The 16,981-nt window shown below is 37.8% G+C and overlaps 1 protein-coding gene across 2 annotated transcripts in view; it reads right to left on the reverse strand.

Annotated features, from left to right (window-relative positions):
* Positions 1–1,071: 1,071 nt before the first annotated feature.
* The window catches only part of ZSWIM6 (zinc finger SWIM-type containing 6), a gene marked incomplete at its 5' end in the record, with an annotated part of 118,526 nt that continues 102,616 nt past the window's right edge, over positions 1,072–16,981 (reverse strand). For both annotated transcript variants that reach the window (XM_083351505.1, XM_083351504.1), the window contains 4 exons: positions 1,072–4,023; positions 9,877–9,958; positions 11,652–11,815; positions 14,654–14,811. In XM_083351505.1, coding sequence (XP_083207631.1) covers positions 3,161–4,023; positions 9,877–9,958; positions 11,652–11,815; positions 14,654–14,811 — 1,267 coding nt within the window. In that variant the 3' untranslated portion in view covers positions 1,072–3,160. The remainder of the gene's footprint in view (positions 4,024–9,876; positions 9,959–11,651; positions 11,816–14,653; positions 14,812–16,981) is intronic.

Consider the following 16,981-nt stretch of genomic DNA (forward strand, 5'->3'; position numbering starts at 1 on the left):
TTTGCCTAAGACAGGACTAGAACTCAAGTCTCCCACTTTGTAGCCTGATGCCTTACCCACTAGACCCCTGCACTAGACTATACTGCTGATATTGTTCTACTGCACTTCTTTTTATATTTACCTCTATATGTCTGTGTCAGTTATATAATTCCAAACAGGGTGCCTCCGGTCAGAGAATGTCGGCTGGTGGCCCCCAGGGGGAGGGCCTTCTCTGTGGGCGCCCCGGCTTTATGGAATCAACTGCCGGTGGAGCTCCGGATGGCACCGGATCTCCGCTCCTTCCGTCGCGGGTTAAAGACCCATCTGTTCGAACAAGCTGGCCTGGCCTGATGGGGGAATGTCAGGGTTTTTATGGGTTTTTACATTGATTGTTTTAACTGGGCAATTTATTTAATCTTTTTTTTAACTTTTGTAATCCTATTTATATGCCCTGTTCACCGCCCTGAGTCCTTCGGGAGAAGGGTGGTATAAAAATCCAATAAATGAATGAAATGAATGAATGAATAAAAAGGTGTACATGTAAAGTACTGACTGCAAAATAAATTAATCATGGATCTTGTGTTTGTCCAATACAGATTTTATTGATAAATGAATGGATTATGTCTCCAAACAATTTGCTAGTGCATTTGTTATGCATTAGCTCTACTTGTAATGCATGAGAAGACTACAGAAACCATGATTCAGGTAAAATATGGTTTCTATCCTATAAACCCTGTGCTAGCAGCTTACGTGTGTGCGTGTGTGTGTGCTTGTGTGTGCGCATGTATTTCACATATGTACAAAAAAAGCACTGAGCATAACTATGAAATATCTCATTGGTGATAAGGCTGTACTTACATGATACACTTAGCAACAGTTTATGGAACCATGATTTACACAAGTCATTTTTTTCCTGGCTTTCCAAGACATAGTCAAAATAAACCACACTAAGTTCATACAACATACTAAGTCAAAATGCATGTTACTAATTTGTGGTTATAGCTTCTAAGTTAGGAAAATAAAGTGTCTATTCAGAAAAAATGTTTTCAGTATCCATACCCAAGCAACAGACACATAAAGGAGTCTAAAATCAACTTTCAAAAAACTAATTTTAATCAAAACAAAAGAATCATTGATCATTAACAAGTTTATAAAACAGTGATTTAGTTACATAAATAAATTGATATCAGTGTATCAAATCTTAATTACTTTCAACTTCATGAGGATGTTTACATGGGTGAGGAAGTACAACCTTTTTTCCTAGTATAATAAATAAAATGGAGAGCATGGAACATTTTTTCCCCTCTAAATAATAAAAAAAAACTACAAACATACTCTAGCATGTTCTCTAGTGAAAAGAACAAGAGACACGGGACAACTTTTGCACCAAAACTTTTTTTTAAAAAAATGTATTAAATGCACAAAGGTACAGAACCATCAGCTAAAGTAAAAGACACTATACTGTAACCAAAATGGTAATAAGAATATAATGAACAGTTTGGTAGTTAGATCTCCAGTTTGGTTATTTTAAAGCATTAAGACAAGGCAAAGATAGAAGGCTGCTTTTCTTCAGAAGTAATTCTAGAGGAAATAAAAATACTTTGTTGGTTTTGTGTTTGTTTTAAAAAAAGCTAACTGAAAAGTAGAACAGTCATACCAACTTTCTGTCCTGCACAAAGTCAAATACCTATGCAGAATAAAATGAGCTTATTAATAGCTCCTGCAAAGGCGTAATGTATCATGTCAATCATTTGGGAAACACTGCAGGTAGCTACAGACAAGGATGTACTACACGGCTACCACCAACGACGGAAGGGCAACGCACACAAATCACGTGGGATAACCAGCTCCTTGCAACAACTGGCTAGATGCTGCAGCCATTTTCACTATACTGTTGCTTCTGGAATATACTTTATGGGAAGTGGTTAAATAAATTGTTTCAACAAAATAGCCAGGCGTTTCAGGGACTGGAATCCAATATAATTTGCACGCACACTGCTAAGTTTACAAGTAGTAACAATGTGGTCCATTATTATCCATAGCCATCCCATGATATGAAAAAAAGGGATATTTTAAGTTTTCTAGGCTAGGAGGCACAAACCCCAAATCTGGCATACTGTATTCTTAATGCTAAGGCTTGCTGCTCTGGCTGTGTTGTCCCCTCTTTACTAGAGTGCCTGTTACAAGTGCACAAGTGTGTATACATATACATATGCATACACGCATCTGTATAAATATATATATATATACGTATAGTTTTCCCCTAATTTCCATCCAAGAATGCAATCCAAAAGGTGGCTCTGCATAGATGCCCAGCATATTCAGTTCGTCACCTGAGCCAACCCTTGAAGCTAGGCGCACTTGAGTCTTTTTAACGTTTCCTTATTTTTTGTTTAAAACCAAGCTACTGCAGCTTCAAGTATTTCGCATTATAGATTTTTTAAATAAATTAGTTAACGTTATATTTTTTCAATATTCCGACATATACTATAATATATATATATACAGTACAATAAATGCTCTCATTCTTTAATTTTATTTCATTTTTTTCAGATAAATCCCTGAGAATGTATGTTGACAGTCGCTAAGTTTCCACATGCGCAAGCGTTGTGTGTGCCATGCTTCTGGATGAACAAGCACTGCAAAGCCACGTGGGTCAGCCTTAAGAACTATTAGTTATTTGGGAGGTTGGTTCATTTAAATAAGCTGAAATGTCAGGATGAGTTACAAAAGAGTAAAGCTGGAGCCATTCGAGGTACTTATCACAGGATGGAGGTGTTTTTGTTTGGTTTTTTTTTAAAGCCATTGCAATATATTTTTTTTCTTTTTTCTCTCTTTCTCTCTCTCTCTCTCTCTCTTTGATTTGAGGCTGTGAATTAGACAGAAAGAATGGGAGAGCTTGGTGGACTTTTGCCACTTGACAACATAGACTCAGTGTAAACCAAACTTCTCTTTTAAGCCTCTCAATCTTTCATACAAAACAGAAAAGGAAAGGGCGGGGGGGGGAACACACACACTTTCACAATGTGACATTTTAGTTTTGCAAACTTAGTATAGAACTATACACAAATAATACCAGCGTGGCTCTGTTTAAGTTAAAAAGGATACAAAGGCAGGCTCAAGTAAAAATGTATTGCCCTCCCACCCCCTTCCCTATCCATTCACACTTTTTCTCTTTTTGTCAACCAAATCGTTCACGAACCAACATCATCAGTTTCTTTTTGCCTTTGTAGATTTGTTTTAGGTTGTCAATGAACTGGGTAAACTGAATGTGTCCATCATGAGCCATCAAAAAAGTCTCACGGGCCTTACTCAGGAATTCTATAAACTCGCTGTAATGCCGTGGACTGATGTGCGTGAGCCGAGAGTGTGTTGTGTTAATGTATGCTCCAATTGTGGCATCTAGGAGTTGCCTTAATGGGGCTTTGTCCAAGGACATGAGCTTACCAGAGTTCCTCCTTCCATGAAGTCCCACCATTCCAGGAGTGGTCAAAGTACATCTACGCAAGATATCGGACAGTACTGTTGCACATTTGACACTTTTGACCACCAGAGGTATTATAGCCGCCAATTCATTCTTTCCAAGAGAGTGACTGAGTGCACAAGCCCATAAAACATCATTAATGGCAGGGTGTGTATCCTGATTGTAACTCAGGTTGAGATGTGTCATGGCCAATGTAGCCAGTTTATAGGCCCGCACAGGGTAACCTCGATGTTCCATGTATCGTGCTATGGTGAAAAGCTGTGTATAGCTCATGCCAGTTGCAGCGGCGTCAAGAACAATTTGGTAAGCAGTCTCAAAAGCTATGTGATCCTTTTCACATAAGGTCAGTGCAGAGAGGGCACAGTTCTGAGGATCCTTCATGGCACACTGTAGAGCAAGCGTCCTAGCACTGCTGGCCAGTTTCTCCTGCTGATGGCAGTCTAGATGCAAGCGGACTATAGTGCTGTTGGACATTACTGTGGTAGCAACAATACTAGTAGCTTCAGTTGGAGTGAAAAGTGTAAACCAGCTTTGCATGATGCTGTCCAGTGCATACACACCTATAAGACACAGAAAATTATTTGTCACACAGAGGGATGCAAACAGAAGACTGAAGAAAGAGCCAGATACTTGGGAGAACCACTTAGAGGCTTCCAAAGGTACCTGCACTTTGAAAACACAGTGTGCTCTGCACCAAAGATTGAATTCAGCATCAGAGTATCTTATCTTTCTTCTTTAAAACAGAAATATCCTGTTTTTTTTACAAAGGTCCTTTCGGAATATGTTGGCAAACCCAAGTAGCTTCATTAAACATCCCCGAGCCTGCTCTAAATCAAATAATAAGCTGAAATAGGATATTTCTATCAAATTCATGGCTGTCTGAAGCAAAGCAGAGTTAACTTGAATGGAAAACTTTATGAGCGATTTGGTACTTTTGGGTCCTAAAGAGACACAAATGCTGCACCATCAAAATAAACATTCTTTTTCCCCCTTTCTCTATAAAAAGCCAATTTGAAAAGAGCAATGGGACCAAGTGGCCAACAGAACTACCTGTTAATAACAGGAAGTGGTTTGCCCAGCAACTGCTTCTGGCATCTGTAGCAGCAGATACAGCAACACCCTGCATATCACAAGGCCAATAGCACTGTCTTTTATGCACTGTACAGCTCTCTCCAATATACTATAGTATTTGATAAACTTGCCATCTCTCCCACCTTCTACTCATCTCCAAGAGCTTAGCTGCCTTCTGTTGCCTTAATGGATAGGACACAGCTGAAAAAAATTCTGTAAAGATTCCCATTGCACAAAACTCCTTTACCTATTTGTCTGAAGGGTTTATCCTGCAATTTGTTTAGAAAGTGGTACCTGCAATTCTAATCTAATTCTGCCTAAAACATAAAAGGGAAATCCACTTTAAAAATCAGAACTCAAAAGAGCCTTGCTCTAAAACCCTTTCACCTATTTCTGTGTAATAATTTTCATCATTATTCATTTCCTTTCATAATTTTCTTGCAATTTTCATTTTATACTGTTGAAAAACAAAATTACAGCGTTCTGCTTTTCCCTCCTATAGTAGTAATATGGGAGTACAAAAAAAAAATCACATTCAAAAGAAATGTTTTGATCATTCTGCAAATGTTTCCTTGACACAGCTATGAATTGGAAACAGGAATTTTCAGCTTCCGAAGGGACTGTTTCAAGAGTGAAACATTTCTAAAATGATTTGAACAACCTGTTTTGCACATCCCTGCATGCTGATCAATGGAAGGTATAAATCAGTCTCAAAGTTGAAGTGGATAATCTCCCTGGCCCCCTTTCGCCCATCCCATACTCTCTGTCCCATTATTATGTGTATTCCACACAGGCATTAATACAGAAGCAGGATTGTAAGTATTCTTGCATAGTTTATGCAGGTTAAAAAACTTGATTGCTTGAAGGTGAACTGTATTCTCAGTGTGACACACACAGAATCTGGATATTTAAGAATGGATAGTGATGTGTCAGTATATCTTCAGAAGACCCAGGAGGAAGTGAATTATGCAGACCACTCCAGTTGGTATTCAGACTGGGGAACAGTATTGAGAATTGATACCATCCGCCACAGCATTCGTCTATGCTGGCTGAGGGTGCTGGGTATGAAGGGCACAGCTTTGTAGTGCCTCTCTTCCACCAAGGCCACTTCCAGGGAGGTGTCAAGTTGCAGTCACTGCTTCATAGGCCTCCCCCCCACCCCCAAGTATCACAGGTAGAGGCTGTGAGGGCCTGAATGGGGAAAAATAGGGTTATGGGTCCAGGAAATGGAGTGTTTACATCTTTGGTTTTGATGGAACAGCACTGCCCCATTCAGAACTTATGAGCAACCTGGGAGTGAGTCCTCCTGGATTCACAGCTCCTGCTCAACAAGCAGATGGCAGCTGTGGCCAGGAGGCTGTTGTAAAACAACCTCTTCATGCCATTTGTGCTTATTTCTGGACCAGGAGGCCATGCTCATATTTAACCTTGCTTTAAATACTACTAAACTGGACTATTGCATGGGGCTGCCCTTCAGGTTTCAGTTGGTCCAGAATTCAGTCATGTGGACTGGAGTTATGGCCACATCATGTTAAGCTTGTGCCACTGCTACTCTATGGCAGTATTTTCATGTGAGACTCAAGGCACAGCTTATCATCTTCATAGCCCTCATGTCATAGGCTGGGTTATTTGCAGGATTGCCTTTTTACAAGTAATTTGTGTGTCCCGTTTGCTCCCATATAGAAAATATGCTCCAGTTTTCTTCAGTTAAACCCTGCTATCTTATGAGACCTAGGAAGTTGCTTTTTTGTAGCTGCCCTTATGCTCTAAACACACCCACACTTCCTCCCTTCCAATATATTGCAGAGCTCAACTCTGCTTGCTATTAGAAAAGCTATTAAGGCCTGCTTTTCCCCAAATATTTGGGTCCTCTTGAGTGGAGTCCCCCTTTGATTGTTTAATTATTGTGTTCAGTTACCATGTAACATGATGGGTTTCGGTCTTTTAATATTAGGTGGCTATTGTGATGGTTTATTATTTGTTTTTTGTTGTACGCTGTCTTGAGTCACTTTATTTGTCATGCCGGCCACATGACCAAGGAGACGTCCTCGGACAAACGCTGGCTCTTTGGCTTTGAAACGGAGATGAGCACTGGCCCCTAGAGTCGGAAACGACTAGCACGCATGTGCGGGGGAACCTTTACCTTTACCTTTTATAAATCCATAAAATAAAACAATAAAAATAAGGGAACTTGTGACCCTCTAGATTCTGCCAAATGACAGCTACCAGCAACATAATCAATGGACTTTTATGATTTTTACTGAATTCAGGCAATTGGCATTAACATGTAAAGCCACAGTACCTGAAGAAATAAGTCTATGGAAATTCTCACTCATGCAGGTCACAGTTGTCTCAAAAAGGTACTTTTTCAAAAGGCAACTGAACTGATTTTCCTTGAGGAAGAAGAAGGTGTTTCACTTCTAATCCAAGAAGCTTCATCAGTTATGGCTGAATGGGGGGAGAGAATCTATAGGAGTACCTATCCTTCCATCCCCCATTATCTAGTCACAACTGATGAAGCTTCTTGGATGAGAAGCAAAATATCTTCTTCTTTTTCCTCAAGGAGACAGTCCAGCTACCTTTTGAAAAAGTACCTTTGAGACATCTGAAGAAATACTCCACCTATATCTTCCTAAACATTTCTTAAGTTAACCTTTGGCGGCCTTACTCTGGCTGCTCCCCCTCCCCAATGCTGAGGTGCAGAAAATGGCTTCACAGTAATGACTCTTTTCAGTGATAGTCTTGTCAGCCCTTCAAGATAGGCAAGGTCAAATAATATGGCATGGCAGAAATTTCAAGAATAATCTCTATTTTGTGGGATAGAATAACAGAATCTTGACAGAGTTTCTATCTAACCTTGTGTGTAGCAAAGAAAATCAAGGTTGAATTATTTTAACTTTCTTTCCTACCTTTTTCTCTTTCTCAGGACTTTTTCTCTGAAATTCTCCCCTTAACAGCTCACTTAGTCCTTCCCCATTTCTGAGACCAAGTCTACATTCCTTCACACCACCTATTGTGGAATATTCTTCCTGATAAGTGTGCCTGCTGCAGTTCTTGATGGCAAGCAACATATGTTTTCTTCTGCCAGACATTTTAATCAATTTATCAGTATCCATCTATTGCTCTTAAGTGCTTCACCACTGGTATACTAGGTAGCTTATATGAGCCTATTATTTATTTTACCTCATTACATTGCCTTTGGTTGTTTCTATGGATTGTGAAGTGTTTCTCTTCCAAATTTTTATCATGTAATTTCCATGTGCTATCCTGAAAAAACTTGATTTTGAAGGGTGGCTAATAATTGTAAAAATAATTTAACTAATCCAGCAATCTCAACAGTGACTAGCTATCCCCCTCTGTTCAAACCTGAAGATGTTTCAAAATGTTTGAATTCTCTAAGCAGATATGGCAGCTCTTTCCCAATTGCCCTCAATAGAAAAAAAAGCAATTTACAGCCTCAGTCTCCTTGATTTGTCACAGATTGCTGCTTGTTGCTACTTTAGCCTATACCCCATTTGAAGTTGAAAGCTTCATGTAGATATGAATGGCTACAGATTAAAAAAAACACCTCAAGACTATAATAAACTCTCAATCTAGCACTGCACATTTCTACAAACAAGTCCTAGCATCCAACATATTCCCCACGGAACGGGCATCCTTTTACACCATTCCATCCCCCAAATAAGATAGAAGATGTCTATATAGCACTGAATATAAGCTCAGCAGGAAAACAGAAATTTGTGTCTTGACTGAAATACCTTCGCCTATAGTCACAGCCAGATTCCCTGTTTGAAATGAGCTGGTTTCTTTAGTGCCCTTTTGTTGTTCTTATGAGGTCAAACAATGACTGATAGGGTCTATAAACTGAAACTTACAGGCAGCTTGAGTGCCTCATTATTGCTTGAAATAATTTGCACACATCTGTGCACTCAGCTAACCACACCCAAACGTCCTCATTTTACTCATCTGGGTCCTGTTGTACTATGCGCTTGCATATACATGTACACCTTTCTCCTGCACCATTCAATGCTTTCCTTCATTTACATAAACAAACACATCCTCATTTATTTATAAGCTTATGTATGTCTCAAAAGTGATCTTTGCATTGCATCATAGTTTTCTTATGGAAGTGACACATACACACAAAAAATGTACCACAAACAAAAAAAGCAATTTGCTTACCAATGGGATACTATTAAATCACCAGATATACCTCCTTTGGTATGAAGATTAGGAAAGGTAAATCTTAGAAAGGAGAAAGTGAAATCCTAACAAGCTACTGTTTTTCAGCCACAGATTAGTCAATAAGAGCAATTCATTTTAGGGAAAGTTTACAGTTACAATTAAAAATTCATTTACAGACCAAATGAAATGTGGACTGATTTGGGTTTCTTAGAAATTGCTTGCAGCTGATGAGTCTAAACTTTTATGGCCATTAACAAATTTTAAATATTTCAAGAAAAGCAACTGTAAGTTTTGGATACATTAATACTATGTTCAGGGGTTTGGACTAGTTAGAAACTTCAGCAGAATTTGTGGAGAATGCAAATCCTTTCTCAAATTGAATTTACTTTGAGAACTTGCCTATTCTTGGGAACACTTCTTTTACATTAGAACATCAGAGACCTATCATAAATTCCTCTGTATTAACACCCTGGTTCTTATAGCAAATCCAAACATTATCTTTTAGGTGTTGTTTTCAAACGAATTATAACAAATAAGTTCTCCTTATAACTATAAATGCACTGTGGATAAAATTCTATACAGTGGTACCTCAGTCTTTGTCCTTAGTTGGTCCCAGGAGATGCGATGAGTACCAAAAACTATGAGTATCAAACTATTTTTTCCCCATAAGGAATAACATAGTGAGTCAAGGCAGCTGACACTGACACGTTCTAGCTTATGCGTTGATTACCAAACAAATGATGAGTACCAGGACAAAATTTTCACATCAAAATGTGTTGAGTAACAAATTTGATGAGTTTCAAAACAGTTGAATACCAAGGTACCACTGCAGTCTCATGAACTGCATTCTTAGCAATTTGTGCTATCTTAAATAGAAAAGGTAGTGAATAAATTTCCTTCACATAATTAAAAAAGACTAGGGTTACATTTCTGTATAAAATGCTACCATTTTGTACCCCCAATTTATGTGACATTACTGGACAGAGCCCACAATATCAACCCAGCATATTGTTTTATGTACGGCTGCTACAATTTTCTGGAAATCTATATGGCAATCAGGAGAAAATACCATGCAAATTCTTGTGTACCAGAACTGATTATGTTGTTTACCACACAAATTAAATCAGGATTCTGCAGAGATCAGTGACAACACATACCTACTTCTGTTGCACATGTCACCAACCACCTCACCATTTCCCGCCGCCGCCAATTTAATGTTGACAATGTCATGCGCATCACCTATTAAAAAAGAGAAATATTCCCTTGAGACATTTGTGTTGTTTTAAGATAGGTTAGCTCTGAATAGCCAAACACACTGTGGTGAGTATGTAAAAATATTTATCCAGATCAGCTGCAAAAATTATATCTGTAATCAATGTATCTTATGTCATGCATCAGCACTGCAAAAGAAATGAGAGGAAGGAAATAATACCCTAATATTTGTACCTCTTTGTGCTGTATTCTTTCACCTGAGTTGTGTAATATTACCTCATACTCATTTTCTAGTTATTTCCTGAAACGGAATCAAAGTAAATCTTACAATTCAGTTTCTAGAATGAATGAGATGGGGATATACCACAACATTTCACATTCATTTCTCTTTGACACAATCATACCTTTTCTAAAGCAATTAAATATTGTCCAGAGTGGGAAAGACTCAGAAAAGGTAAATCACACCCTACAGCAGTCAATTTTATATTTTGTTATATCACACATTCTGTTTTAATTTGCTTGTTCTTCCCAGATGCCATTTTTATGGCTGCTAGGTGAATAGCTTCTGAGTATTTTCCACATTCTGGTATTATCTGTAAACCCATTAAAAACATTCTCTTATTTATGAACTGAAATTACAAAATACACATAACTTTATTAATGTCCATTGCTATCCACCTATGTTCTTTGTATTAAGAAGAAATAGTCCTCGATTTATGACCACAATTGAGCCCAACATTTCCATTGCTAAACAAGACAGTTGTTAAGTGAGGTTTGCCCCATTTTTAGGACCTTTCTTGCCACCATTAAGTAAATTCTTGCTGTTGTTAATTCAATAACATTGTTGTTAAATGAATCTGGCTTTCCCATTGACTTTGCTTGTGAGAAGATCACAAAAGACAATCACATGACCCTGGGACACTGCAACTATCGTAAGTACATGCCAGTTGTCAAGTGTCTGAATTTTCATCACGTGACCACGAGATGCTGCAACGATGGTAAGTGTGAAAAACTGTCATACATCACTTTTTTCAGTCTGTTGCAACTCTGAACGGTTTCTAAACAAATGACTGTAGGTCAGGAACTACCCGTACAGTGTCACTTGAATGTCCAAAAGGTGGCATTCAATAAAGCCCATTCATCAGCAAAAATCCATCCATGACCATTTTCCTCCTGTATTTCTTCAAACTCTGAACACGACAGTTGTGTGGAAACTGTCCCATTCCTCCAATGCAGTGTTTCTCAACCTCAGCAACATTAAGATGTGTGGGTTTCAAGTCCCAGAATCACTAGGTAGCATCTGGGAACTTTGCTGCAATGGGAGACGGTGACCAACTAATCTCATTCATTTCTAGGTTTAATTCTATTTTACTCTATTGCAAGCAGCAACTTATTGATCCCACACAGATTAAGACAATTTCAATTCCAAAGTAGATGCGTGTGTGTGTGTTTATATGTACATATGTATATATGTAAATATATGTCAAAGATTAATCCAAGCAGCTATAATTCTTGCTGCAATATCAGCCAATTATGCCTGGCTTCAAAAGATAAGCAGTTTTGGACTTTGGACACTAGACAGCACCAGGAAACCCCAAAGTTGTAGAAAAATTGAAAAAAAGCCCACATATTAGAAGAAAGCAATAGCAAACCAGATCTGAATACGTATAAGTATTTTGTTTTCTAATTATAGCATTAAAATGCCATTATGGAAAAATACCTGAAGACCCAGCTCCAGAGAGACTTTTAGAAGGGTAATATCTGGCAAACTGTCCATTAGTGTTGCTATTTTAAAAGCGTCTTGGGCAAGCTTGAAAATATGTGATGAGGAGTGAATATTTTTCTGAATAGATTCTAACACTGTTTCAAGCCTTCGAACATCACCTGCAAGAACAGCAAAAGCAAGATGAAATGAAATAACTGTGAATGCTACTTTTATGGCATGAAAACAAATAACGCTGACAGATACTGTAATGTATATTTTATGTACTTATTTCAGGGATTCTGCATATAATGTATCACTGGTAAATAAGATAGTTCATAATGTGCAGCCAGTGGATCCAGTCCGGAAAAGGGAAATGAAATTAGTAATGAGGGAAGCATGTGTATGAATAAAAAAGGCAACTAATAGATCTTTTAAAAATATTTTTATGAATAGATATAAAAGCTTAAATAATCTAGATTTATATTTGCAGTTTCTAAACATATATCTATATAAATGTTGTGATAGATGGTGGGTTACAGATAATTGTGACAAAAAGGCTTCCTAACATATTTGCTAAAGTATGGTTCAATGAAAACATATTCAGCCATTTTACAAAGGATACAATAAACCCAGCTGTACTGTAGTGAATCAGTATCTGCACTACGTACAGGCGTGCTATCATTAGCAAATAAAAGGAAAATTTAAGGCTAAGCTGAAGTTAACAAATCAAAACCTTTCTTCATTCATAAGGTCAGTGGACTAGCATACTTCTTCCTTAATCAAACTTCCTGTATAGAATCTGAAGAGAAGAATTCTGAGGGTATACACTTTAATGTAAAGAAATTTATACTAAAATACGAAAGGAATGGAGAAATTAATAATGTGCTAAGTAGGTAGATTTGATTATTGCTTCACAGCCTCAGAGATATTAGTGCAAAGAACTAGTCTGTTTGCTTTTAACTATGTATCTGTGATTGATCATCTATGCACTCAAACATATCCCTCTTTGAGGGAGATGGGGCGTTCAGAAATGTGAAAAATAAATAAATATACATTCTACCCTGCATGGAAGTAGCATTTGGGAATTTCCTAATCTGAACCTTTTGACTGGAATCCTCTTCCACCCTATTAAACAGATTGAGAAGGCGTGGTATCCTTGTTAGTTGGCAAAATTCAGTGCAGAGGCCAGCAGGAAAGATCTCTATAAACACTAAAAGAAGTGATAATGGTGGATATACTTTTATATGAAATGTGGGGAAAGAATGTGGATTGCATTTATTTGTGCAAAATATTGTTCTAGTGTTGCCTGATAAATACTAAAACAGCTCAGTAAGAGAGAAGAGTTTTTCATTGTGGTTAGCTAATATACAATTTCCATGTTTTAAGGATTCCATTTTTCATATCCGAAAAGTGATTTCTGAAGGTGTTTACAGCAGTAATCCTAGTTTACCAGGGACACATTGTCAGTCGATTGATATATTGGTAGAACACTGGTGCTCTTAAGGAGGTAAATATGATTAATCCATCACTGAAAACCCATGCTTTCTGAAGCATCCTTTGAATGATTTCCACAGCCTTGGTAAGGACAATGTAAGACAGCCAACTGCTAAATAAAATACATTGTATTCAGGCATGTGTTTGCCTTTTAAGTTGGCGTATCTGCTGATGTTGGTCTTAACTAAATATACTTTTTTAAAATTCATGTGTCAGTTAGCCTAAACTATGCTTACAGAGATTTCCAAATTATAGAAGCAACTATCCTGAAGGCTCCCCATGTGTTCCTATCAAGATGATATGTAGACATGTGACTCTTGGGAGTCCAGGTTATATTAAAACTGGGTGGACTCATATAAGGGAATTGGTTTTTTTAATAGCCCATACCCAAGTTGTGAAGTGATTAATTATAAACAACAATGAATGATGGCCAAAAATAGAGCTAATAGCTTTGAAATAAATGGAGGTGTGTAACCCCTATATACAATCTTGTTTAATAATCCAACTGATTATTGTTTGACTAGTTTCAACTAGCTGAATTTTTTAATTACTATTCTAAGGCAGTCAGTCCCATTTAGAGTGCTTTAGAAAACTCCAAAAATGGATTGTAACTAAGGCAGGTGTTACCACAGTAAGATCTAACACCTTTAGGATAGAACAGACTTAGTGCACTAAAAAGACTGTACAAAAATAATTCAGGGTTGAAGTTCAGAATACATTCAAACTGCAACTTTGAATTTTATAGGGAAAAGTAATCTCATCCAAGATGGTTCTGCTTCTATTCTGAGCTACCACTGTATTGACCAAGTACCCGGCAATCTTGCTTTGATAAGCTGTGCTGCTTTTTACTAGAAAAAAGAAAGAATTGGTTTCCTCAACGTATCGATCTTTTGACATGGCTCTAAACATGCCTTCCTTCAGCTTTGATTGTCTTTTAATAGTTGGGTTTTTTCTGGCATTTGGTTGTTGTCAATGTTTTTAAAAAATTGCATTTTATGATTGTTTTTACTCTATGCTGCCCAGAGTTGTTGTAGAGTTTGGCAGCCTTATACATTTTTAAAACAAACAACCTGTCAAAAAACTATGTTCCTTTTGTTTTAAATATATATGGTCTGGCTTGGACGTTGTGCAAACTCTCACAACTTTCTTTCCCTTGTCAGAAATTTCTACTTTAACTTTTTGCTGAGTGTATCTCTTGTCCTGAATTTACTCCTACCAACTATGGCCCTCATTTTGAGCTCTGTGATCTGGGAAGAGGAAACTGAAGCCAGGAGCTACTCATCTTGGTTTAAGGAAACAAGGCAATTACATCATTTACATACTGCCCTATATGGTTAAAACATAAAATGTGTCTAAACTCATATAAACTTTCTAATCTCTCTGGGGATGCAACAGAAGAAGAGGGAAACTGACAAACTGAAAAAAAATACACTTATCAACTAAATTTGTTACACTGATCAACTAAACACAAATTAAATTTTAGTAAACTAAAATTTCAAATTGCTTCATTGTCAGGATTGTACCTTTGGCTGCTGTTAGCATAGTTGATGCTAACTCACACTGCTGAGATTCAATGTGACTCAGAGTGAACCAACGGGGATACCGGTTTGGAACAACTGATGCTATGTGATGAGGACGAGTCATATCTCCTGCCGGAGCTGTTGATTCCAATACCAGTAACCTGCAAGTAAAAAAATATATACTCTTACAGATCATGCAAACCTGTAGCCTAGTTGATCACAAGTACGATTTTCCTTCTACAGAAACTCAATATCCAAAAGCCATATAGTTTGACCATTTCAACCTTCTTTAAAATTTACCACAGTTAAAATAGCATGGTTTCTCCCAACATATGGGAAGGGAAAAGTGAGTGCCTAATGTAAGGGTCTTCAAACTTGGCCCTTTTATGACTTGTGGACTTCAACTCCCAGAATTCCTCAGCCAGCATGCCTGGCTGAGGAATTCTGGGAGTTGAAGTCCACAAGTCATAAAAGAGCCAAGTTTGAAGACCCCTGGCCTAATGGTTATTCTTAGGCAAATTATTATTATTGTAGATCATCAAAGTACAACATTTATTTTTCCTCTACAACTAATCAATTCATTCACTTTAGACAGAAAAACCTTGAACTTCTATATATGTAATTTTCCTTAATATGATTTTGAACAGCAAGTTTCTGCAAATGTGAACGTAAACAAGTGACAAACCAGAGAAACAGTAGAACTGTAGTACAGGTGGTCCTTGGTTAAAGGATCATTCATTCAGTTACCATTCACAATTACAATGGTACTTACAACTACTTTTCAAATGCTGCCTGTGCAGCATTCTCATGGTCATGTGATCACCATTTGTGAGCTTACTGCCAGCTTCGAACTAATAAAGTCAATGGGGAAACCGCTGAGTCATTTTTCAGAGTGAGAGGGCAGCATGTAAATTTAATAAATAAATGATGATCACATGACATTGCAAATAACAACTGCATGGGATTTGCCTAATGGCTGCACCTGGAACTGCAATTGTAAGTCAGCAGTCACATGGCATCACACTTTATGATTGCTTTACTTAGTGACAGAATTTCCAGTCTCACTTACCATTGTTAACCAAGGACAATGCTACTATAAGCCTTTCTTCAGATGTGCAGTATAAACAAGCCTTGGTAACTTCTTTTTTCTACTGAGTCCTGATAACACTGCCTTCATATCACCCTCTGAAGTAGGGTAGCACCATCATTAGATTTTCCTAATTAATTTCCTAATTAAATAGCATTTTCTCCTCCATCTCCAAAAAAGTTCTGGTCTGGAAACCATTTAATACACCTCACTGACCAGTTTGCTCGTGGGTGATCAAATGACCATTCCCCCCATGATGGTGGCATCAGCCTTGCATTTATTGGCCATGATAGCTTGGTGTAGGCATTATCTTTGGCTTCTGGGCATAGCCTTCCATGATCATTCTACTCTTGAGCAGCAGGACAGTCCATTTCTTTAAAACCAGGCTCCCCCCCCACCCCGCTGTAATTCTGGGACTTCAAGCCAATCCCTAGTTCAGTATGACAATCTGTTGAAAAGGAAGAGAGAATGAAGTGAGAGACAGAAAAGAGTCTCCCTCTCTGTTCTGCTCCATGGTGCATCTCTCCCTGGTGTTTCCAGCTCTTGATCAGGCTGGATCAACAGTCAATCTTTGGAACAGCCATGACCTAAGGAAACCTTGTTATCAGTTGAAAATGGGGCTTCTTTGGAACATGAATTGGACATTATGGCACTATTCCAAAAAAGCCCCATTCTGAAAGAACACAAGTTTGAAACAAAGCTATATCTACCATTCTGAACATCTGACCAACCTTGCCTCCTCCTCAGCATATGTATGAAGACTGACAGGTCAACATTCTTCCACTGGTGTATGATATTTGATGGGAGGGAAGGGAACAAAGTTGGAGGGGTTCTCTAACCTCTGCTTAATGTGCCCTATAACCTAAAGATTCACCAATAGGGACATCACATTTTATACTACCAACTTTTTCTGCCAACTCAAGGGTGAGTGGGCCATGAGGAAGAACCCCATACTGAGCAAGCTATATATGTTAAAATTCAATGTAACCATAACATTGTGGTAAGGTCCTTATACAATATATTCTCTAAATTATTTTGTTTCTCCTGTGCTTCCTATTCATATTGCACACTAAGAAAAGCTGATAATTATCAACACACACAGACACACACATATGCCTATGGTATGTAAAGGTAAATGTGGCATCCCATTCTAAATGGGATTATTATTAGAGATTTGGACTGTGAATTATACTCTTAATAATTAATGATATATTGACCCAGTTCTGTGTTTCTATTTTTCTGTA

Source organism: Vipera ursinii (genome assembly GCF_947247035.1).
Source record: "Vipera ursinii genome assembly, chromosome: 2".
Taxonomy (NCBI): domain Eukaryota; kingdom Metazoa; phylum Chordata; class Lepidosauria; order Squamata; family Viperidae; genus Vipera; species Vipera ursinii.